Source organism: Phasianus colchicus, chromosome 21, assembly GCF_987193195.1.
Source record: "Phasianus colchicus chromosome 21, bPhaCol1.hap1.1, whole genome shotgun sequence".
In the NCBI taxonomy this organism is placed as follows: Eukaryota; Metazoa; Chordata; class Aves; order Galliformes; family Phasianidae; genus Phasianus; species Phasianus colchicus.
This window is the reverse complement of record NC_143456.1, coordinates 6,314,753-6,331,947: the sequence shown is the minus strand read 5'-3', so window position 1 is coordinate 6,331,947 and position 17,195 is coordinate 6,314,753. Positions and strand designations below refer to the sequence as shown.

The 17,195-nt window shown below is 55.0% G+C and overlaps 1 protein-coding gene across 7 annotated transcripts in view; it reads left to right on the top strand.

The window, feature by feature from the left end:
• SMG6 (SMG6 nonsense mediated mRNA decay factor) overlaps window positions 1–17,195 on the top strand; it is a 90,726-nt gene that overhangs the window by 60,798 nt on the left and 12,733 nt on the right. For 3 of the 7 annotated variants that reach the window (XM_031591705.2, XM_090122359.1, XM_031591704.2), the window contains 2 exons: window positions 14,230–14,406; window positions 16,312–16,461. In XM_031591705.2, coding sequence (XP_031447565.2) covers window positions 14,230–14,406; window positions 16,312–16,461 — 327 coding nt within the window. The other 4 variants (XR_016459197.1, XM_031591707.2, XM_090122358.1 and 1 more) reach the window with 4 other exon arrangements.

Here is a 17,195-nt window from a genome sequence, read left to right as displayed (position 1 = left end):
AATGGAGAGGCTGCTCCGGCTGGCCAAGCCGTTCCCTGGGCATGGAGCGTGGCTGCAGCTCAGGCACTCCTTTGTGGTGCTGCAAGACTTAACATTGTGCTTCTGCTCTTGCAGGAGGGCCTGGCTCTCCAGCTGCCTCTGCCTAGTGGATGGGCACTGGAAAAGTTGTGGATGCCCCATTCCTAGAGGTGCCGTGGGCAGGCTGAGCTGGGTGACAGTCATCCCACTGCAGGGGTTGGAACTGGGTCATCTCTAAGGTCCCTTCCAACCCAACCATTCTATGATTCTGTGTGCTGCTACTCGGCTCTCAGTCACCCAGCTCGGCTCTCAGCCCGTTGTAGCTTCGTGGCACTGGCTGTGTTTTGTTTTTGACCGAGCAGAATGCTTAAAACTTCCCTGCTGAAGAAGGTAGTGGCTGTGGTATCCACCAACGCAGCTATTGGAGGGACCTCAGGAAGCCTGAAAAAAGCCCCAATTACTAACTCCTCATTGTTATCCTGAATAAGAAAGATCTGCATCCTGGGAAGCTTGCCAGAGCAGTAGACTGAGTGGAATTCAGGGAGTGGTCAGCCCAAATAACAGATGGGGATCTACTCTGTCTCTAAGGGAGACGGAAGGTGACCTCTGTCATTGAGCTGGGGGTTGCCTGCCACCATTGCGGTGCGTTGTATGGGGCTGTGCCTGGGTGAGGATGGAGAACCCAACGCCCTTGGTGGGCGATGACCGTGTCCTGTGCTGCTGTCCCATCCCAAATCAGGACAAGATATGACTGTGGTCTTATTTATTGTTTCTTTTCTTGCCGTCATTGAAGCCCAAGCACTTCCCAGGCATTAATGAACGTATCTCCACAACACGTTGCAGCATAAGGAAAAGCAATTTCCTCGTTCAGGATTGGCAGCAGAGGTACACGAGGCTGAGGGACCGGCCTGGGTCCCACAGGAAGCCTCAGCTTCAGGATGAGAACAGGCCCCTGATACCCAGCACTTGGGGCCAGTGCCTCAACCCCAGGCCACCCTTGTCCCTTAGGATGAAGGGGAACGAAGGGAAGGGTCACGCGGAGCCTTTGGGTTCTTCCCACCCATAGGCAAGGAAAGTAAAAATGCTGTGTGTTTAATTCAGATCTTTTTCTTTTCCCCCATAATATATTTGCATATATTTACTTAAAAATAGGTTAAGAGACGTAGTTTTTCAGAATTAACAAAATTTACCCCAAGGTTTTGCACACGAGCATTTTACGTGAAGCGTTTTTCCTGCTGTATAGCACTTGTGAGAATCTGTATCACAAAAAGAGACAATAACAACATCCATTTCTGTCTGTTTGGTTGGCTTTCTGAAAAACATTCTCCAAACTGTGCTGGGGATGGATGGGTGCACATACAAACAGGTGGAGGTGTGCACTGAGGTCTGACCACGTGCCCTGTTGCTCCATTCCTGGGCAACAGAATGGATTTACAGTTTGGTTCTCTGTTTATCTCAAGTGTAAATGATGCAGTGCATATGATAGAGCTCGTTATTGTTGAAGGAATTAAGATTTATGTGTGTGAATGGAAGGAGGTGAGGTTTGCTGGTTGACATAGAGCCTATTCCATGCATGATTTTGCAGAACTATGAAGGAGGGCATTGAGATCCATTCACTGTTGTTCCTTTGGATGCCTTCAGCCCCTGGCAGGGGAAGGTCATTCAGCTGTCAGGGTGGCACCTTTAGGCTGTGTAAAGATACAGAGTTTGGCTTGGTGGATCCTTGTGTCCCATGAGGTTTAGAGTTGGGATCTGAGCATCTTTATGGTGGGATCTGAGCACCTTCAGTGCTGCATGCATGGAGATGGCGAAGCCGCTCTTTGCTCCACATCCTTCCCTTTTCCATTTCCAGGATAAAAGCCACCAGTTGGGAGGATGATTTATTTAAATGAGTTATTTTATGTGTTGGGTTGTGTGTTGGGGTTTTTTTTTGTTTTTTTTTTTTTCTAAAATGAAACATCTTGGGCTGGTGAAATGTGAGGAGAGAATTTGCTGGAACTTTGGCTAGACTTAGAACATATGTCCTGGCAACGCGTGGACACAGAGCCTCAATCTCATAGTGATGGAATCCCCACCGCTGCTCTGGGTGACCACAGCAGGAGGGGACACCTGGCACAGTGTCACCCCTGGGGATGCTCTGTGTGTTCCCACATCCCTGGGGCAGAGCCTCCCTCCCCACAGGCACCTTCTCTCCCCTTCTGTAACTCACTGGGCTCACGTTCCCTCGGGCAGGATTCCCGCTTTTCAGCTCTTCCCAGCTTTCACCTCGGTTTCCCCCTTTTTAATAGGAATGCTTGGCCTCTTGCACTCAGGCTCGGGGAGGAGCAGCGTGTTTCTGCAGCTGGCCTGCTGCCAGATGTCATCACTTCAGGCAGTGCCACGCTGCACATCTTCAGCAGTTTGAAATGGAGAGACAGAGAGAGACAGATAAGATCAGCAGCTTTAGGTGATGGCATTGTTTCAAATAAACCATGCATGACCCAAAGCTTCCACTTCAAATGGGGAATGAAATTGCTTCATCCTTTGACAGCTTGCTCCATGAAAGAAATTTATCTTCACTTAATTGCTTTAGATCCCAAGAGGCTGTGTACAGTAATTTCTAGGAGATAATTATATCAAATTAAAAAAATATGTGACTATCTGACTGCTGAGCCTGGATGTGGTGGCCAGAGAGCAGGAAGGGAAGAGGCAGTGTGTCCTGCTCACAGGTTGGTACCCCCATTCCTTCTGGTGGAGCTGAGCTGGGCACTGGGCACCCTGATCCACATCTGATGGGGTTTCCCTGCTCCCACCTCATTGCTGGAGATGGGCAGCTTGCTGGGCTCAGCCTGGCACTGCCTTTGGGTGTTCGTTCTGATAGTGGTACGGCAGTGCTGAGGAACAAGAAAGCTTGTTGATTTAAAAACATGTATATTTAGAAGCAGAGTGTAAACTTCCTGCCCAGGCAGGGGTTGGATTCTTCACTCTGTTTGAGTTTCCAGCTTTCATTTCCTTTGCCCTCATACTTAACATTGTGTATCTCCCAGAGTGTGCCCCAGACTAATCTCCTTAACCCGCCCTCGCCCCGCATCTTTCTCTCATTATTTGCACATCAGTCCCACTCGGGGTAGGATGCAGTGCATCTCCTGCATGGCTGCTCCTGTGGGTCCCTCCATCCCTGTGGGGATGACCTCATCCCACAAAGGGCAGCAAACTCAAGCTGGTTGCTGCAGCGGGGACAGCAGTTGCCATGTGTCAGCAGAAGACATTCTTCCATTGCTGGTTGGAACCCTCTTTGTGACTCCGGGGCATTGCTCAATAACCAGTTCCAGGAGGAGCAAGGCGTCCCATCAGCTGAACCTTCCTCCATCCTTCCCTCCAGGCTTCATGGGACAGCTCCTGCCTTCCTCTGCATTCACCCCTATAGGGACTAAGCTCATTCCCCGCAGCTCTAAGACCACTTTGGTGTGAGATCCTGCGTGGGCTCTCAAATGGCTGTCGACAACCCAGGGCCAGGAGCGAGCTCCTCCCCAGCCCTGTGATGTGCAGGCTGGTTTTTGAAGTGCGGTGCTGCTTCAGCTGTTCCCAGGAAGTCTGCAGGGGAACTGTGTTTGTACTGAGGAGGTGAAGTCCCTGTGTGTTTCTGGAGGGGATCTACTCAATGGGCTCTTTGATGTCACTGCAGTTCTTGGACTTACATCAAGTAAGTCTGAAAAAGAGAAAGAAATGCTTTGGTTTAGCCTGAAACATTTGCACCTGAGTGAGATGACCTGTGGCTGTCCTGTCCCGGTGCCTGGGGGGGTGGGAAGTGGTGGAGGGTTCTGCTCCTAGGAGCTGCCCACAGTTCGGGGTGGTGAGGCAGAACTGTAATTGGAGAAGTGTCTCCTGAAGGCAGCCCCACTGCTGGTGGCTTCCTTCACCCCATGCTGCAGCCTCTGGGGTGACTGTCCCCAGCTGTCCCTGCCTGCTGAGCCTTGTCCCCTAGTTCAGGCCCCAGGGTTCTGCCATAGGACTCTGGTGTTATCTCTGCCTGCCCGGCGTCAGCGCTCCCGCAGGTCACACATCCTGATCCCGAGCTGCCCGCTGCTTGGACTGCATCTTTTTTTGGATGAGATGTCTGGAGCTTGGCACATGGCAGTGCTCAGAGGCATCCGCTGCTGTGACCTCTGCAGCCTGGATAACCTTTGCCCTGCTACGTCCTCACTCTGGGAACAACCCAGGGCTGGTTTGAGGTTTGGCTCCCTTAGTCCCAAGCTCAGGGAGGGGTTTTAGGGCAGCGATGTTTGGTGCAGGGAGCTCAGCCCCAGGGCGTGTTGCCCCTTGGGCTAAAACCTTTTCCACTGTGGGGTTTTTCTATGATTTCCCATACAGGTTTTCTCAGCAGCAGCCTCTCCGTCCCTCTGCTTTTCTCTGCTTTGTTCACATACTTCTTCACTTAACTCCTTTTTGTTGCCGTTATTGAAGAACGCATCACCTAAAGCCATTTGAATTGCACTCTCTGCTGCTAATAGTTCCAAAGGCTGACTGCCCTGACTGCCAGAATGAGGGGCCCGAGGGGATGGGCTGCAAGGAGGTGGGCAGCCATGTGCAGGAATTGGCACCAGAGCATTCAAGAAGCTGAGAATGAGAGCAGCCCCCATCTGGTTCCGCGCTGCAGCTCGGCGCGATCGGCATTTTGTTTCAGAGGCCACGAGTGAATGAGTTAATGATGATCCCAGATGGCTTTGGAGTTTGCCTCTTGCCACCCCTTCCTGTTCCCTCAGGATCTCAGATGGTGGCGGAAGATGAAGTAAAATTCTACAGTTTGTTGTAAAGTTCATCTCTCTCCCCAAATCGTGCTGCAACTTGTGCGCGCTGCGTTGGCAGCTTCAAGGGGATGCTACCTGGTAATTAATTAGTTGTCAAAAGACAGCCCAGAGGTTCCAACTCTTTACATCCTTGCTAATAGAAATTGCTCTGATTACATTTTCCCCCTTGGCTGGAGGGCTGCAGCACAGGAGCGTTGCTCCATGGGCAGCTGGAGGAGCCTGAGCGTCCCACGCTGGGACTCGGAGCGTGCTGGCACACGCATGGGCGAGCATGACCCCGGGCTGAGCCTTGGCTTATCTGCTAACACTGCACTGCTCTCCCTCTGCCTTCCTCTGGCCAGCGTTTCCCACCAGCCCCGGTTGTGTCTGACACCTCCAACAGCTTTGTGCTTTCTCTGATTTAGCATCATTCACCATCCCTGGAAGTGTTGGGAACCGCGGAGATGTGGCACCGAGGGTCATGGTCAGCGGGCACTGTGACAGTGGGATGGAGTTGGACTTGGGGATCTGAGAGGTCTTTTCCAATCTGAATGGTTCTGTAAGTGAGCGTGGTGGTCATGGATTGATGGTTAGACTTGATCTTGGCAGACTTTTCCAAGCTTGATGATCCTGTGGTTTTGTGATTTGATGAGTGGCCGTGGTGGTGATGAGTTGATGATCTTGGTGGTCTTTTCCAACTGCAGTGTTTCTATAATTCTATGATCATTGCCACTAAACCCCATCAGCTCAGCTGTTGGTAGCCTGTTGTGAAGGCATGGGGCTGCAGAGCAGCTCTGGGGACTTTCAGGAGGTGCTGGTGGCAGTGCTCTGGTAGGATCAGAGCTCTCCTGGTGCACTTCTGTGCCTCACTTCAATGGAGCTTGGGATGGAGCCGAGCTCCATGCATCTGAGACACAGCTAACTTACCCCAGGGTGGATGGATGCAGGGGGTGCAGCAGGCAGCATAGGCACGTGATGTGTGACACAGCACAGCTCTTCCCTTGGCAAACACATGCTTGAGAGAAGATCCCGTGGGCAGGAGGGCTGTGTTCACTGCTGCCCCCATCCCAGGAAGGCTCCCTCCGGGTGCCATAAATCCAGCAGTGTGCCGGATGCTCTCACGCCCGTGGTGCTGTGCTGTCCTTCCCACCCCCGGGGAGCAGGCTCCAACCCACCTGGTGCTTGCAGCCATGTGGTCCCTTCTCTTTGTGTTTAGTTAAGTGTGGGAGGATGCGATGTTTGAACTCCCAGAGCCTTTTGGCTATTGTGTTCGCTGATACAGCCCCGCAAGCAGACGTGGCATTGCACAAGCATGGCCCTGGCCCTAACAAAGGCAGCTAGGATTTCTGGTGTTGGAAAGAGCAGCCTGGAAAGGGCATCATCTCATGCCAAAGATGAAGACAAAAGCATTTGGGAGGCAGGAAGTGATGAAAGCAGAGGGCAGATTGCAGGGCACCCGGCACTGCGGATGGGTGGCAGAGCCCCAGGACAGCAGCAGGGATGGAGGTGACAAATGGGACAGGAAGGCACGGGGCTGCAGGGCCACCTCGGAGCTGGATGTGGTGCAGGAGGGCTCAGGGGACACCGCCACCATGGTGTCATGTACCAGCATGAGCCAGGAGGCTGTGTGCAGTCACAGTGCTCGAGCTGCGTTCCGTGCTGCTGGCTCCCACCCCACTTGGCTTTTCCAGCATCTGATCTGACTGTTTGTTTGCTTGCAATGATTTCAGTTGTTTTCTATTTTAGCCCGTGACTCCCAGAGCCTGGGCTGGGGCAGGCAGGCACCGTTTGAAAGCCGCCACTTGGCGGCAACAACTGCTCGAGCCACAGAGCAGCACCCATCTAACCCCTCTTTTCACACACTCGGAACTTCCCAAACATTAACCTTTGGATTAAAATTTTCCATGCTTGGTCTCTCCCCAGATGTGATGTCTGAGCTTTGGTTTGGGTTCATGTTTTTCGTGTTTGCTGGGTTTGTGTTATGGGAGAATGAAAGAAATACTTTTCCCATTTGAAAAAATAATAATCATAATTGTAGTTTCCTTTTTTTTTTTTTTTTTAATTTGAGGATTCACCAAAAATGGCCGAGGTTTGGAGGCTGAATGGACAGTAATTCCTGGGCTGCATTAAGGCACGCAGTGAGGTGTCCCAGCCCCAGGTGCGCAGTGCCACCAGCAGAGCCCATTGGGACCAGGACAGCCCAGTGTGAGTCAGGCTGAGCAGCTCCAGATTTGACAGAGGGAGAGTGGCTGCTTTTTGTTTTCTAGCAAAAAAAAGAAACAAAAAAAGTTGTTTTTTCAGGCTCCACGTGTAGGATCACAACACACCAGGGTAGCATGGAGCGCACAGTTCTCCACTCTGTGCCGTGCCGGTGGCCCTGGTGTTTGGGGGTGCCACAGGGCAATGCGGTGGCATAGACCCTGCCCTGAGCCCCGTGCTTCCAAATTCCCATTCCTGGTGGCTGCACCTCTCACTGTCCTGAAGCCAAACTCTGCTGCTGCTGTTGACACCTCCTCGTGGAGTTCAGGACACGCTCGAGCGCTCCGCGTTTCCCTGCATTCTTTTATTCTGGCCGCTCTGCTCCAAGTCTGTGCGCTGCTCATCGGGTGGGGACCTGCTCTGTTCACACCAGCGCTTGTAATGTCTGGCCTGCAGCTCTGCCAAAGGCCAGAATTGGCTCTCCGTGCATGGCTGGATCGCAAGGACAACGTTAGATGGAGGGTGGAGTGAGCGAATACCCCTCTCTTCCTACTGTGCTTTCAGGAAATGTCTCTAGCGCAGCTGTAAGTGTGAATGAAGTCAAAAGAATGGATCGGTGCCCCCGCTCCAGCCCACCCCACTCGTCGGGGCCCATCCAGAGTCCCCACCCTATTGTTCTGGTTCAGCTCCCCCGTTTCAGGGCTGGGGCCCTGCTCTGTGCTCAGCATCCCGCTCCTGGGAGGAGGAGCTTTGGAGAAAACAAAGACGCAGCGAAGAGCTGCATAGTTTTCCTCTCGCTGCCGAGCTGCGGTTCTGATCCATCGCTCCTTTCCCGACGTGTGTGAGCAGCTCGGAGGTTTGAGCCACGTGCCAAAAGAGGAGAGCATTGGGTACGAGGAGCTGAGCCCTGCTGGAGCTTGGCTCAGTGCAAGGTGACCTCTCCGGAGCACGGCATGCTCAGAGCAGCCCCACAGTGAGCAGGACACTGAGGCACACGGCTCCTTCCAGCATCACTGGGAGTCCCCCTCAGTGGCTGGGAAGCAAGGTGCAGCTTCAGCCCTCCCTGCAGTGGCTGTGGTGTGAGCTGCTGCCCTCTCTGCCCCAGCACTGCAATACCTCCGGGCTGTGGTGGCATTCCTCTGGTGTCATTGCATTGCGTCCATGTCCCCACCCCTCTGTTTTCAAGGGAATTTCGTGGCAGCTGACATTCAGAGGGGCTGCTCCCTGCTCACGTGGCTTTCGCCTGCTTGTTATTTCAAAGCAGAGCTGCTTCTCCTTCCATTCCTGAAGTCGCTTCTCATGCAGGGCAGCTGGAGTGCTGCACCCTGTGATGTGAGCAGCACTGCTGGAGCTCCTGCCCTGGGTTCCTGAGGATGGCAATGGTGATGGAGGCAGCGTTGCAGGAGCACGTATCTCATGTTCAAAAGTTCTCCTAAAATCAGTGGGCTGAGTATCCGAATTGTGTCCTAGGCTTAAAAGGGCTGAAGGAATGAAGCACACACACAACCTGGCAGAGTAGAAGAACGTGGAGCCTGGGTCCAGGCGTGCTCATGTTAACACAGAGCTCAAGATGTGTGCCTAGGCATCCTCAGCTCCTCATCCAGCACAGCAAAAGGGCGGCTCTCAGCTCCTTTGGCACGGGGTGCTTAGGAGGAACCTTTGTGGTGATCCTTTGGTTGTGTTTCTCCTGTGTTCCTACCACTAAGACTGCCCACCCCGGCCAGTTTCCCTACAGTGGAATCCCAGTTCAGCAGCTCTGGACTGTGACCCTCTGAGAACCACTCGTGTTGGAGGAAGTGAAACCCCAGCAGCCAGGTGGGAGCGGGGCAGCCTGGGGGGGGTTTTAGTGGTTCTCGTTCAAACAATCCTCCTGCAGCCTCAGAAATCCCGAGTTTCCTAAAAGAAGAGGAGAAAATTCCAAAGGCTTTCATCCCAGTTCAAATATCAAGCAGGGCGAGGAGCTGGGGAAGCTGCAGTGGGATCTCAGATGACATTCTCTGAAAAGCAAACTTAATGGAGTGCGAGTATGGGACGGCTCAGGCTGTGCCCTGTACAGCTCTGCTGAGCCTGGGGGCTGGGGGAGAACGGATCTGGGGGGGCTGCCTGAGAGCTCCCTCCACTTCTGCAGCCTTTGGCACCTCTGTGAGATATTTAAATGACAGACAGACATCCAGGGATCTGTAAATACTCCGTCAGTGCCAACTCAACCACAAAGAAGATACAGCATTTGTGGTCCAAGGAAGTTTAAATATTTGTGGTCAAACTTAAAATTCGACATAAAACTCTCATCTGCGATGGAAGGCGTCCAGGAACTGCATGGAGAATGTATAAGCTGTGCAAACTCCCAGAAAGGGCTTCGCCGTTGCGCTGCCAGGGTGAGGCAGAACCTTCCACCCTTCCCTCTCCTCTCTCCGTGCTGCTGAGGGCAGGTATTGGTTTTGCATGGTGCACACTGGGTGCTCCCCAGGTGCTGGATGAGGGCTGCAGGGCAGCATCCTCGGAGCTTTCTGGAGCAGGGAGTTCTTGGCAGCTCCCTTCCTGCAGCCCATGCATGGGTATGGCCACCAGCAGCTCGGAGCAGTCCCCTTTCCCTTACTAAGCAATCCTCCCTTCCTCCACCGAAGCGCCTGCTAACCACTTTCTTATCTCTCTTAACTCTGCAAAACAATCTCTGGCAAGGCAGGCATCCTCCGAAATGGCAGAGGAAATAAATTCCCCCAGTCCCTGAAAAGGAAAAAACTGGAAGCTTGCAGCAGGGAGTTCAGTCCGTGGCCCAAGTTGGTGCCACATTGGCTTCAGTGTGATAGGGATCGTGCCTTCCTCCTCCTGTAGTGTGGGATCGTGGTCTGGGGGCAGATGCACAGGGCTTGGTGTTCTCCTTGCTTGGTGTTTTCATCTGCCTGGTGGAAAGCTGTGATTTTGCAGTTCTTCTGTGCTCGAAGACCCCAAAGAGCAGGAATGCCCCAGGTGCTCCCCTCAGCTGTGGGAGTTCCCAGCACCATGCGGAGCAGTGTGAGGCAGCATGGCACTGGAGCACTTGGCTATAGGAGGGAATGTGAGCGTTTTCCCCCATGGAAATCCCTGCAGGCTTTTCCCAGAGGCGTCGTGCTAACAAGTGAGCACACATCAGGGCATCTTCCAAACATCAGCAAAAGCTGAAAGCTTTGAACCCATCGGAAACTTTCTTCTCTGTGGCTATGGAGCTCTTGACTTTTCCAGCAGGAATTGCTGTGCTCACAAGGGATTCTGCAGTACCCTTGGGTGCATTTTGGGATGCACACCTTTCCCCAACCCCATCGCAAGGTGTGACCTAGGAGGTGAAGGAGCTGGTTGTGTTTGGGGTCTGCAGGAGCCGTGAGATATTTTGTAGGGCACTGGCAGGCTGTGCCATGGCACAAAGGGTTTGAGGGTACAGAAGACCTGAGGTGGTGTGGGTTCTCCATTTGGAGTTTTAGTTTTCTCCCAGCCTAGATGAGTGAAAACTCCATCAGTATTCCTGCCCCACAGCCACTAGGTTCCAGCCAGGGAGAGAGAACTGGCCCTGGCAGCTCTGGATGCTCCTGCTCCCATGTTCCTGCCCTTTGCAGAGGGGCTGTTGGGAGCACGTGTGCTCCCAGCCTGCCTGCAGGGTCAGCTGAAATCAGCCGAGAGCAGCTGTGGCTGAAAGCCCTCAGCTGCAGAAACCAGGGTGCAACCCAGCTGTGAGCCCTGCTCCCGACTGTGAGGGTGCTTCAGTCCTACCCAGGTGGCCAAACCCCTGTGACCTGAGTGTGGGGCCACATCCTGGCAGCAGAGGCAGAGCTGGGGTACAACAGGGTTACACCCAGCACAGCTTTTGTGCAAACCCATAGGAGGTGGTGCAAAGCCACCATTTCTCTTTGCTTTCCTGCTGCTTGCTGTGCTGCCTGCATGCTCCAGGCTGGTCCTATGGGGTACCAGAAGGCATTCAGCCCTGTGATGGTTGAGGGGTTTGTGTGGATGTTTCACCTGGTTTGTTACACGTTGCATGGTTTGGGTTGTTTGGGGCTCGCTTGGTTTGGACATAAATCATCCACTTTGCTCTAACTAAGCTGTGCTTAAGTCAGTATGTCAAAATTCAGCGTTATCCCCATGCTGGATCACAGGTTTGGCTCTGTCCTCCTGGTCCCATCCCATTCCTGCCTCTGAATTCGGGACCTCTCCATGCTATGACTCAGCCTTCTCCTGTCCTTTTCTCCTTCTGAGTCCTGCTGCTGGCACATGCTGGTGTCTCCCCTTCTCCCCTTTGTAGGAATGCTGAGTGGCAGCAGCAGCTCTGAGCAAACCCTTCTGCAGCACCACTGCTTCCTGTGCATGCCGAGTCCAGGCTTTCACCAAGCAAAGCTCTGCACCCCACAGTGAGCACACGGTGGGAGCAGCCCTCCACGGTCTGAGTCCTTGCGGTCCCCAAGCAGCTGGCCCAGCTGCCACAGCTCCTTGGGCAAAATGCAGCTGAAGGGGCTGCATTCCTGCCTCACAGTTATTTGCTCTTTAGGACGCTGTGTAAAATTAACAAGTTGTAAAAGCCAATTGAAGGCAACGATTCGCCTGGCTGCAGGGAGATGCTGAGCCTTTGACCCCCAGCGGGAGCGGGGCTGCTCTGTGGCACCCCAGTTGCATGTGTCCCCCCAGACCCAGTCCTCCAGGAGACTCCGATCTCAGCTTCACCTGGAGGCACCACAAGCACAGGGTCCTGAGAGGACCTGGTGTGTCTGTACGGGCAGTTAGCGTGTTAACGTGCGTCCTGCTGCATCCTGCCCAATGATTGGGGATGTAAATGGGTGAGCCAGGAGCTGGCAGCACTAACGAACCGTCTCGATATGCCACCAGCCTGCGGTTAGCGTGTCTGATCTGGGGTCAGATTAGAAACCTCGCACCTCCGGGCACAGCCGGGTGACACAGCACTGGTACCCAGCACCACCGCAGCCCCAGGTCCCACGCGGCCCCGAAAGGCACCGCAGAGGAACCGACCCGGGTCACGTCGGAGGGCACCGGCCCACTTCAGCAATTCTCGGTTTCGGTTTTCCTTTGAGAGCTGCTGTGTGCGTGTCAGCCCTATTTTAATACCCGGCGGCGACGCGGAGCCAGGCTTTCGGTTCCTGCTGGCTGGCTGCACGCTCGCAGGGGGAAGGGTGCATGGGGCCGGGGTGTCACGGCAGCATCACCAAAGGCATCAGCGCCGTTCCATTTCAGATTCAGCTTTGGGAGAGAGCGCACAGCTCCTGGTGGCCCCGCTGAGCTCTCCCCTCGGTTAGCATGGAGCTAACGCCGTGCACCCCATGACTATCCCCGTGGTTCTGGGAACGTGGCACTCACGTTTCCACACCGAAACGGGAAGTCGGTGGCATGTCACGCTCTGCCATTGGCTGCCACCAGTGGGTCACTCCTTTCCCAGCACCCCAGCCTGGCTCCAGGCAGGCAGCCCCGGGGCTCTGGCACGGTCCCGGCGCACACGTGATGGGGATGTGTGGAGCGTTCGCTCGGTGCCTGTTTTTCGTTCATGTGGGCTGGAAAAATGTGTTCATGAGACAAGTTGCTGTGGCATTATGTCATGGGCCTTCGGTTGGGCTCTTTGCTCCCTTAGCAGATGATCTGAATTGGAGCATCGGGCTGCACCGGCTTGGCAGGACATTGGGAGCTTACGTGAAAACCTCGTGGGTCGTAAGCTAAATGCAATTACTTTTATTTCGGGAGCAATCAGCCTCTCCTGCATCCCTTTCCCTGCTGCTGCTGTACGCCCCACGGTGCACAAATGCTCACAGGTGGGTCCCTGCGGCCGTATCCACGTGGGCAGGGATGATCCCAGCACTTTTGGCATGAGGGAACTGCAGTCACCAGGGCTGGAAAACCCCAGGCTGGAGCTGCCCTGGCTGAGTCAGGCTGCTCCCTGCGTGCAGTTACCATCCGAGTGAGGGTGAACCTGGCCCTGAGGTTTCCACCACTTCCCCTGGGGCCGCTGCAGCCAGCAGCTTTCACAGGGGGTGTTTTCCTGTGACAACCATTCTTTTCTCTTCCCTTTGGATTTTCCCCGTGGCAGAATCATTCCTACAGGAGTGCCAGGAGGATGGAAACGTTCCTTGCTGGGCTCACTCCAGGTTGGACGCAGCACAGAGGGGTCAGTCCCATTCCCACCTCAGCTTGTCCTCTGCTCTGTCCCGTAGGGCACCCTTTTTAGGTGTAGGTTTGGGGCAGCTCCAAGCACCGTGACTCTGCCGCCTGCCCCAAGGGTGCCTCGTGTGGGCAGTAACCGGGGTGGGAGGTTGCAGGTCAGAGCAGGGTCAGGTCTTTGACACGCACGGCAGCGACGCGGTGGTTAAAATTAGCTTGTGGAGAGGAAACTGGCAGCATTGTGGAAGAGCAGAAGTTTCCTCTCACGGCAGCATGGTGCTGCTGCACTGCAGGACACTGCCAGCCCCTGCCTGCCCCCATCCCTGTCCCCACCCAGCATGGGGTGACCCAGGCTTTGCAGTGCCCTGCTGTGTGTCCCAAGGATGGGGTCTGCTCCACCTAGGAGTCAGTAAGGATGCTGGGGATGGGGTCTGGAGCCTGCTTTGTCCTGGGAGGGAACTGCAGCAGAAGGTTCTCGGGCATGAATGTGAATTTTGCAGAGTGGGTGACACTTCCAGGCTCCATTTGCTTCCCCATGGCTGACTGCAGGCAGCAGGAAGCACCGGAGGAGCAGACTGCAGGTGTGGAGCCCCACGGCGATGGGGGATGAGGAGGGTCATGGTGGAGGCACAGGCAAAGGCCACGGAGGCACCGTGCTCCCGTGCTCTGGAAACTCCATTTGAGAGCCTCATAAATGGATAATTACCTGAGCTATTGAGTTTCCTTCTGGCCAGATCCATCCCAGCCTCCCTGACAAGGGCTCGCCTAACGGCCTGTGGGGCTGGCCTGCAGGATGGGGTTGGGATGGAGCTGGTGTTCATGCCCCTGCCCGCCTGCCCCACACCTGCATCCCTCCCTTCTGCTTTCAGTAAGGGGGGTGCTGGCATTTGAGCAAAAACAGAACGGTAAGGACTGACTGCATCATTCATCCCTCCCTGGAGACGCTGGGCAAATCCCTTCCATCCCCATCTATAAGGCAAAGGGGACCCCAAACAATGCAGTGCCCTCCATGTGCTGCAGGGCTCTCTGCCCCCCATGCTCCCCTCTGCCTGTTGCCTCCCCTTTGCACTGACTTTGTTTTCCTTTCCCTCTCCCCAACCCCCTCACCCTCACCCCACAGGTTATTGCAGCCGACTGCAAGAGGGTCACAGTTCTGAAGTATTTCCTGGAAGCCCTTTGTGGACAAGAAGAGCCTTTGCTGGCATTCAAGGGTGGAAAATATGTGTCAGTGGCACCCGTCCCAGACGCCATGGGAAAGGAAATGGGAAGCCAAGAGGGAAAACAACTGGAAGATCAGGTACCGTGCGGGAAGAGTGCGCCTCAGTGAAGGAAGAATCACCCCAGTGGGGCCCAGCCTCTGCCTGCCCCACAGCTCCCACTATTTATAGCTGCATGTGCATTTTATGGGGAGAATCGGGGGGGCAAATAGTGCACAGCCCTCGAGCATGCTTTACTCGTGCCCTTTGCTGCCAGCCCGGGCCCTGAGCCTCTGTCTTCCGTGCTGCTATGAGTTCCAGATGCTGCTTGGTACTGCGTGCAGGGGGGGCCTGGCCTGAACGCCCCTCCCAGGAGGGGAGGTGGGCGAAGGAGCGTCAGGGTTCAGCCTCAGGATCAAGTTGAGAGCCATGGAGCTGCTTGCAGCAGAGGCCCGGGCTCCAGCCTCCAGCACACGTACAGGAAGAGCTGACATTGGCGCCCCGTCCCTCCCCTGCCTCTCACATCCTGATGTGATTAAGGAATTCAGCTCTTGTTTTTCTGCCCTTGCTTGTTCCTGTAGGCCTTGCTTCGCTCCAGGCTCCATGTGTGTGTTTAAGGGCCCTGCCAGCCGCTCTGCAGGTTGATTCTTTTCTTGTGTTTCATCTTGCAGTTTGAAAGGCTGAGGAAACAGCAGTGTGGGGCAGAGCCACCCAACTCCCAGTCCCCTCCCAGTGCCGAGGGAATCGCCCAGTGCCTCCCCTCTGCCAGCACTGGGTGGCCTGTGATGTGTGTCCCCTGTGCCCCATAGGGCTGACAGCCATGGGGACCCTTCTTGTCCCTCCCAGTGAATGGCTGAGGCTGAGCAGGGCATGAATTTTAGATGTTTTCACAAGTAAAGGGGCACCTGGAGTCCCAGACCCCTATTTTCCTCTGGAGGCTGCTCAGGAGGTTTTCATGCTGACACTGCAGCTCATGTAATATCTGGGATCTTTAGGACCCACCAAGGTGACAGGGACGCTGCTCTCTGTTGTAGGGCTCTACGCTCCTGTTTCAGCTCCATAACCAGAGCCTCCACGTGGCTGTGGGAACCTCTCCGCGCTTTCCTTGCACAACCCTGGAGCTTCCTCCTTGGGGTCTGAGCACAAGGCAGCTCCCAGCTTGCCAGTGTGACCAGCCCTGAGCCCGGGCAAGCAGAGCCCGACCCAAAAAACCACAGCGGATCTGCACCCGACGTGCCTCACAGCATCCCCCATCCTCTGTGGTCCAGGCTGTCCCAGAGAGGGAAGTGAGCCCGAGGGCTCCCTCTTCCTCCTTCCCAGGGCTCAGAAGTCACAAGCAGAGTGGAGCACTTGGTTCTGTGGCCAGGCGTGTGCATGGCTCTGGGTGGAAGGACTGAGCATGCAACTGAACGGTGCTGGGATTGCTGAGATGAAGACTGCAGGTCCTTGCCCACACGTGGCAGCCTGCTGTGGGTAGCAGTGCTCTCCTGTTCTTTTTTGGGATAGTCTCAAACAAGATCTGTTGAGGTGCTCCACGTGTGTCTGCCCTCAAGCAAGGCAGCACCGTCATGGCTGCAGGGCGGGCAGGTGGGGACCAACAGCCTCCTCTCACAGGGATGTGCCAGGCAAAGTGCTATTTCCCTAAATACCACGCTCCCCACCTTGCAGAGCTGAAGCCTGTAAAGCATCAGTGACTCACCCAGGGCCGTGGGAAGAGTTTTCCAACACCAGGCAGTTTGCTTATAGAACAGAGCTTTAACAGGGCCGCCCCTTCCCTGCCTTGTGTCTGGCATCTCTGCCCCATTCCATTGTGTCTTATTTTCCTGCGTGTATGCCATGTATTTGTGTTGCTTGCTTCTTCTGAAGGTTTAGGAATAGTCTCCCATCAGTGTGGGACAAACTGTGCCAGGTAGGAATTTGTGTGCTGAGGAGAACCGCAGCCCCTGCCGCCAGCATCCCTTACAATCACTTCTGTCCTGTTTTTGTCTTTGTACATTTCCTGGAAGAAGGAAGATGATGTGAGGATTGAGGCATTTGAAGATGACTCAGAGGCTGAAGGCAGTGGAGGAGAGATGGACATCAAGGAACTCCGAGCCAAGAAGCAAGCACTGGCCAGGAAGGTGGCAGAGCAGCAGCGTCGGCAGGACAAGATTCAGGTAGGATAGGACCACGTCCAGCTGAGGAGCTGCTTTACTTTTGTACCTGGGCTGATCCTATCTCGCTGTGCTGGGTGTACACAGCTTTGTTTAAGGTTTCTTGGGATGTCCCTTGGTCCCACTGCAAAACCCAACTGCACTTTCAGAGCACGGAGCCAAACCTGCATTGCTGAACCACCCCAGGGTAAGCTCTGCCTTCCCAACGCCTTGGCTAAGCGTGCTGGCTCTCCAGGAGCCCTCAAGGAGCTGCACAGCGCTTCTCACGGAGTTGCTGGCGCTCCCTGCAGTGCTGACAGAGCTCCTGCTGGTGGCTGCAGTGCAGCGGGTGCCAGGCAGCAGGCTGTCCCGGGCTGGGACAGCAGCTCGGTGGCCCCAGGGCTCAGTGAGGAGGCGGCTTTCCCATGCAGCAGGGCACAGGCAGACTGGGGAGAGGGTGGGACGTGAACGACAGAGTTCATGTGGGAGCCAACAGCAGGAAAAACAGCCTGCGGATGGCTGCTGCGGCCAGAGCACTGCTTGCAAAGCGTTGCCATCGTTATGGGGACAAACAGACGGGATACAGGTGATGCTGTGCTGGCCCTGGCCTAATCTTAGCACATCTCCCAGTGGGAGCCTGTGAAGCGAGCTGGGGAGCAGCTGCCCACCAGTGCCTTCTGTTGCTTTAAGAGCGAGCTGACATGCACGCTGCTGGCCGCCTCGCCGCTCGCAGCCCCTCTTCCTTCAGCCTCGTGGCC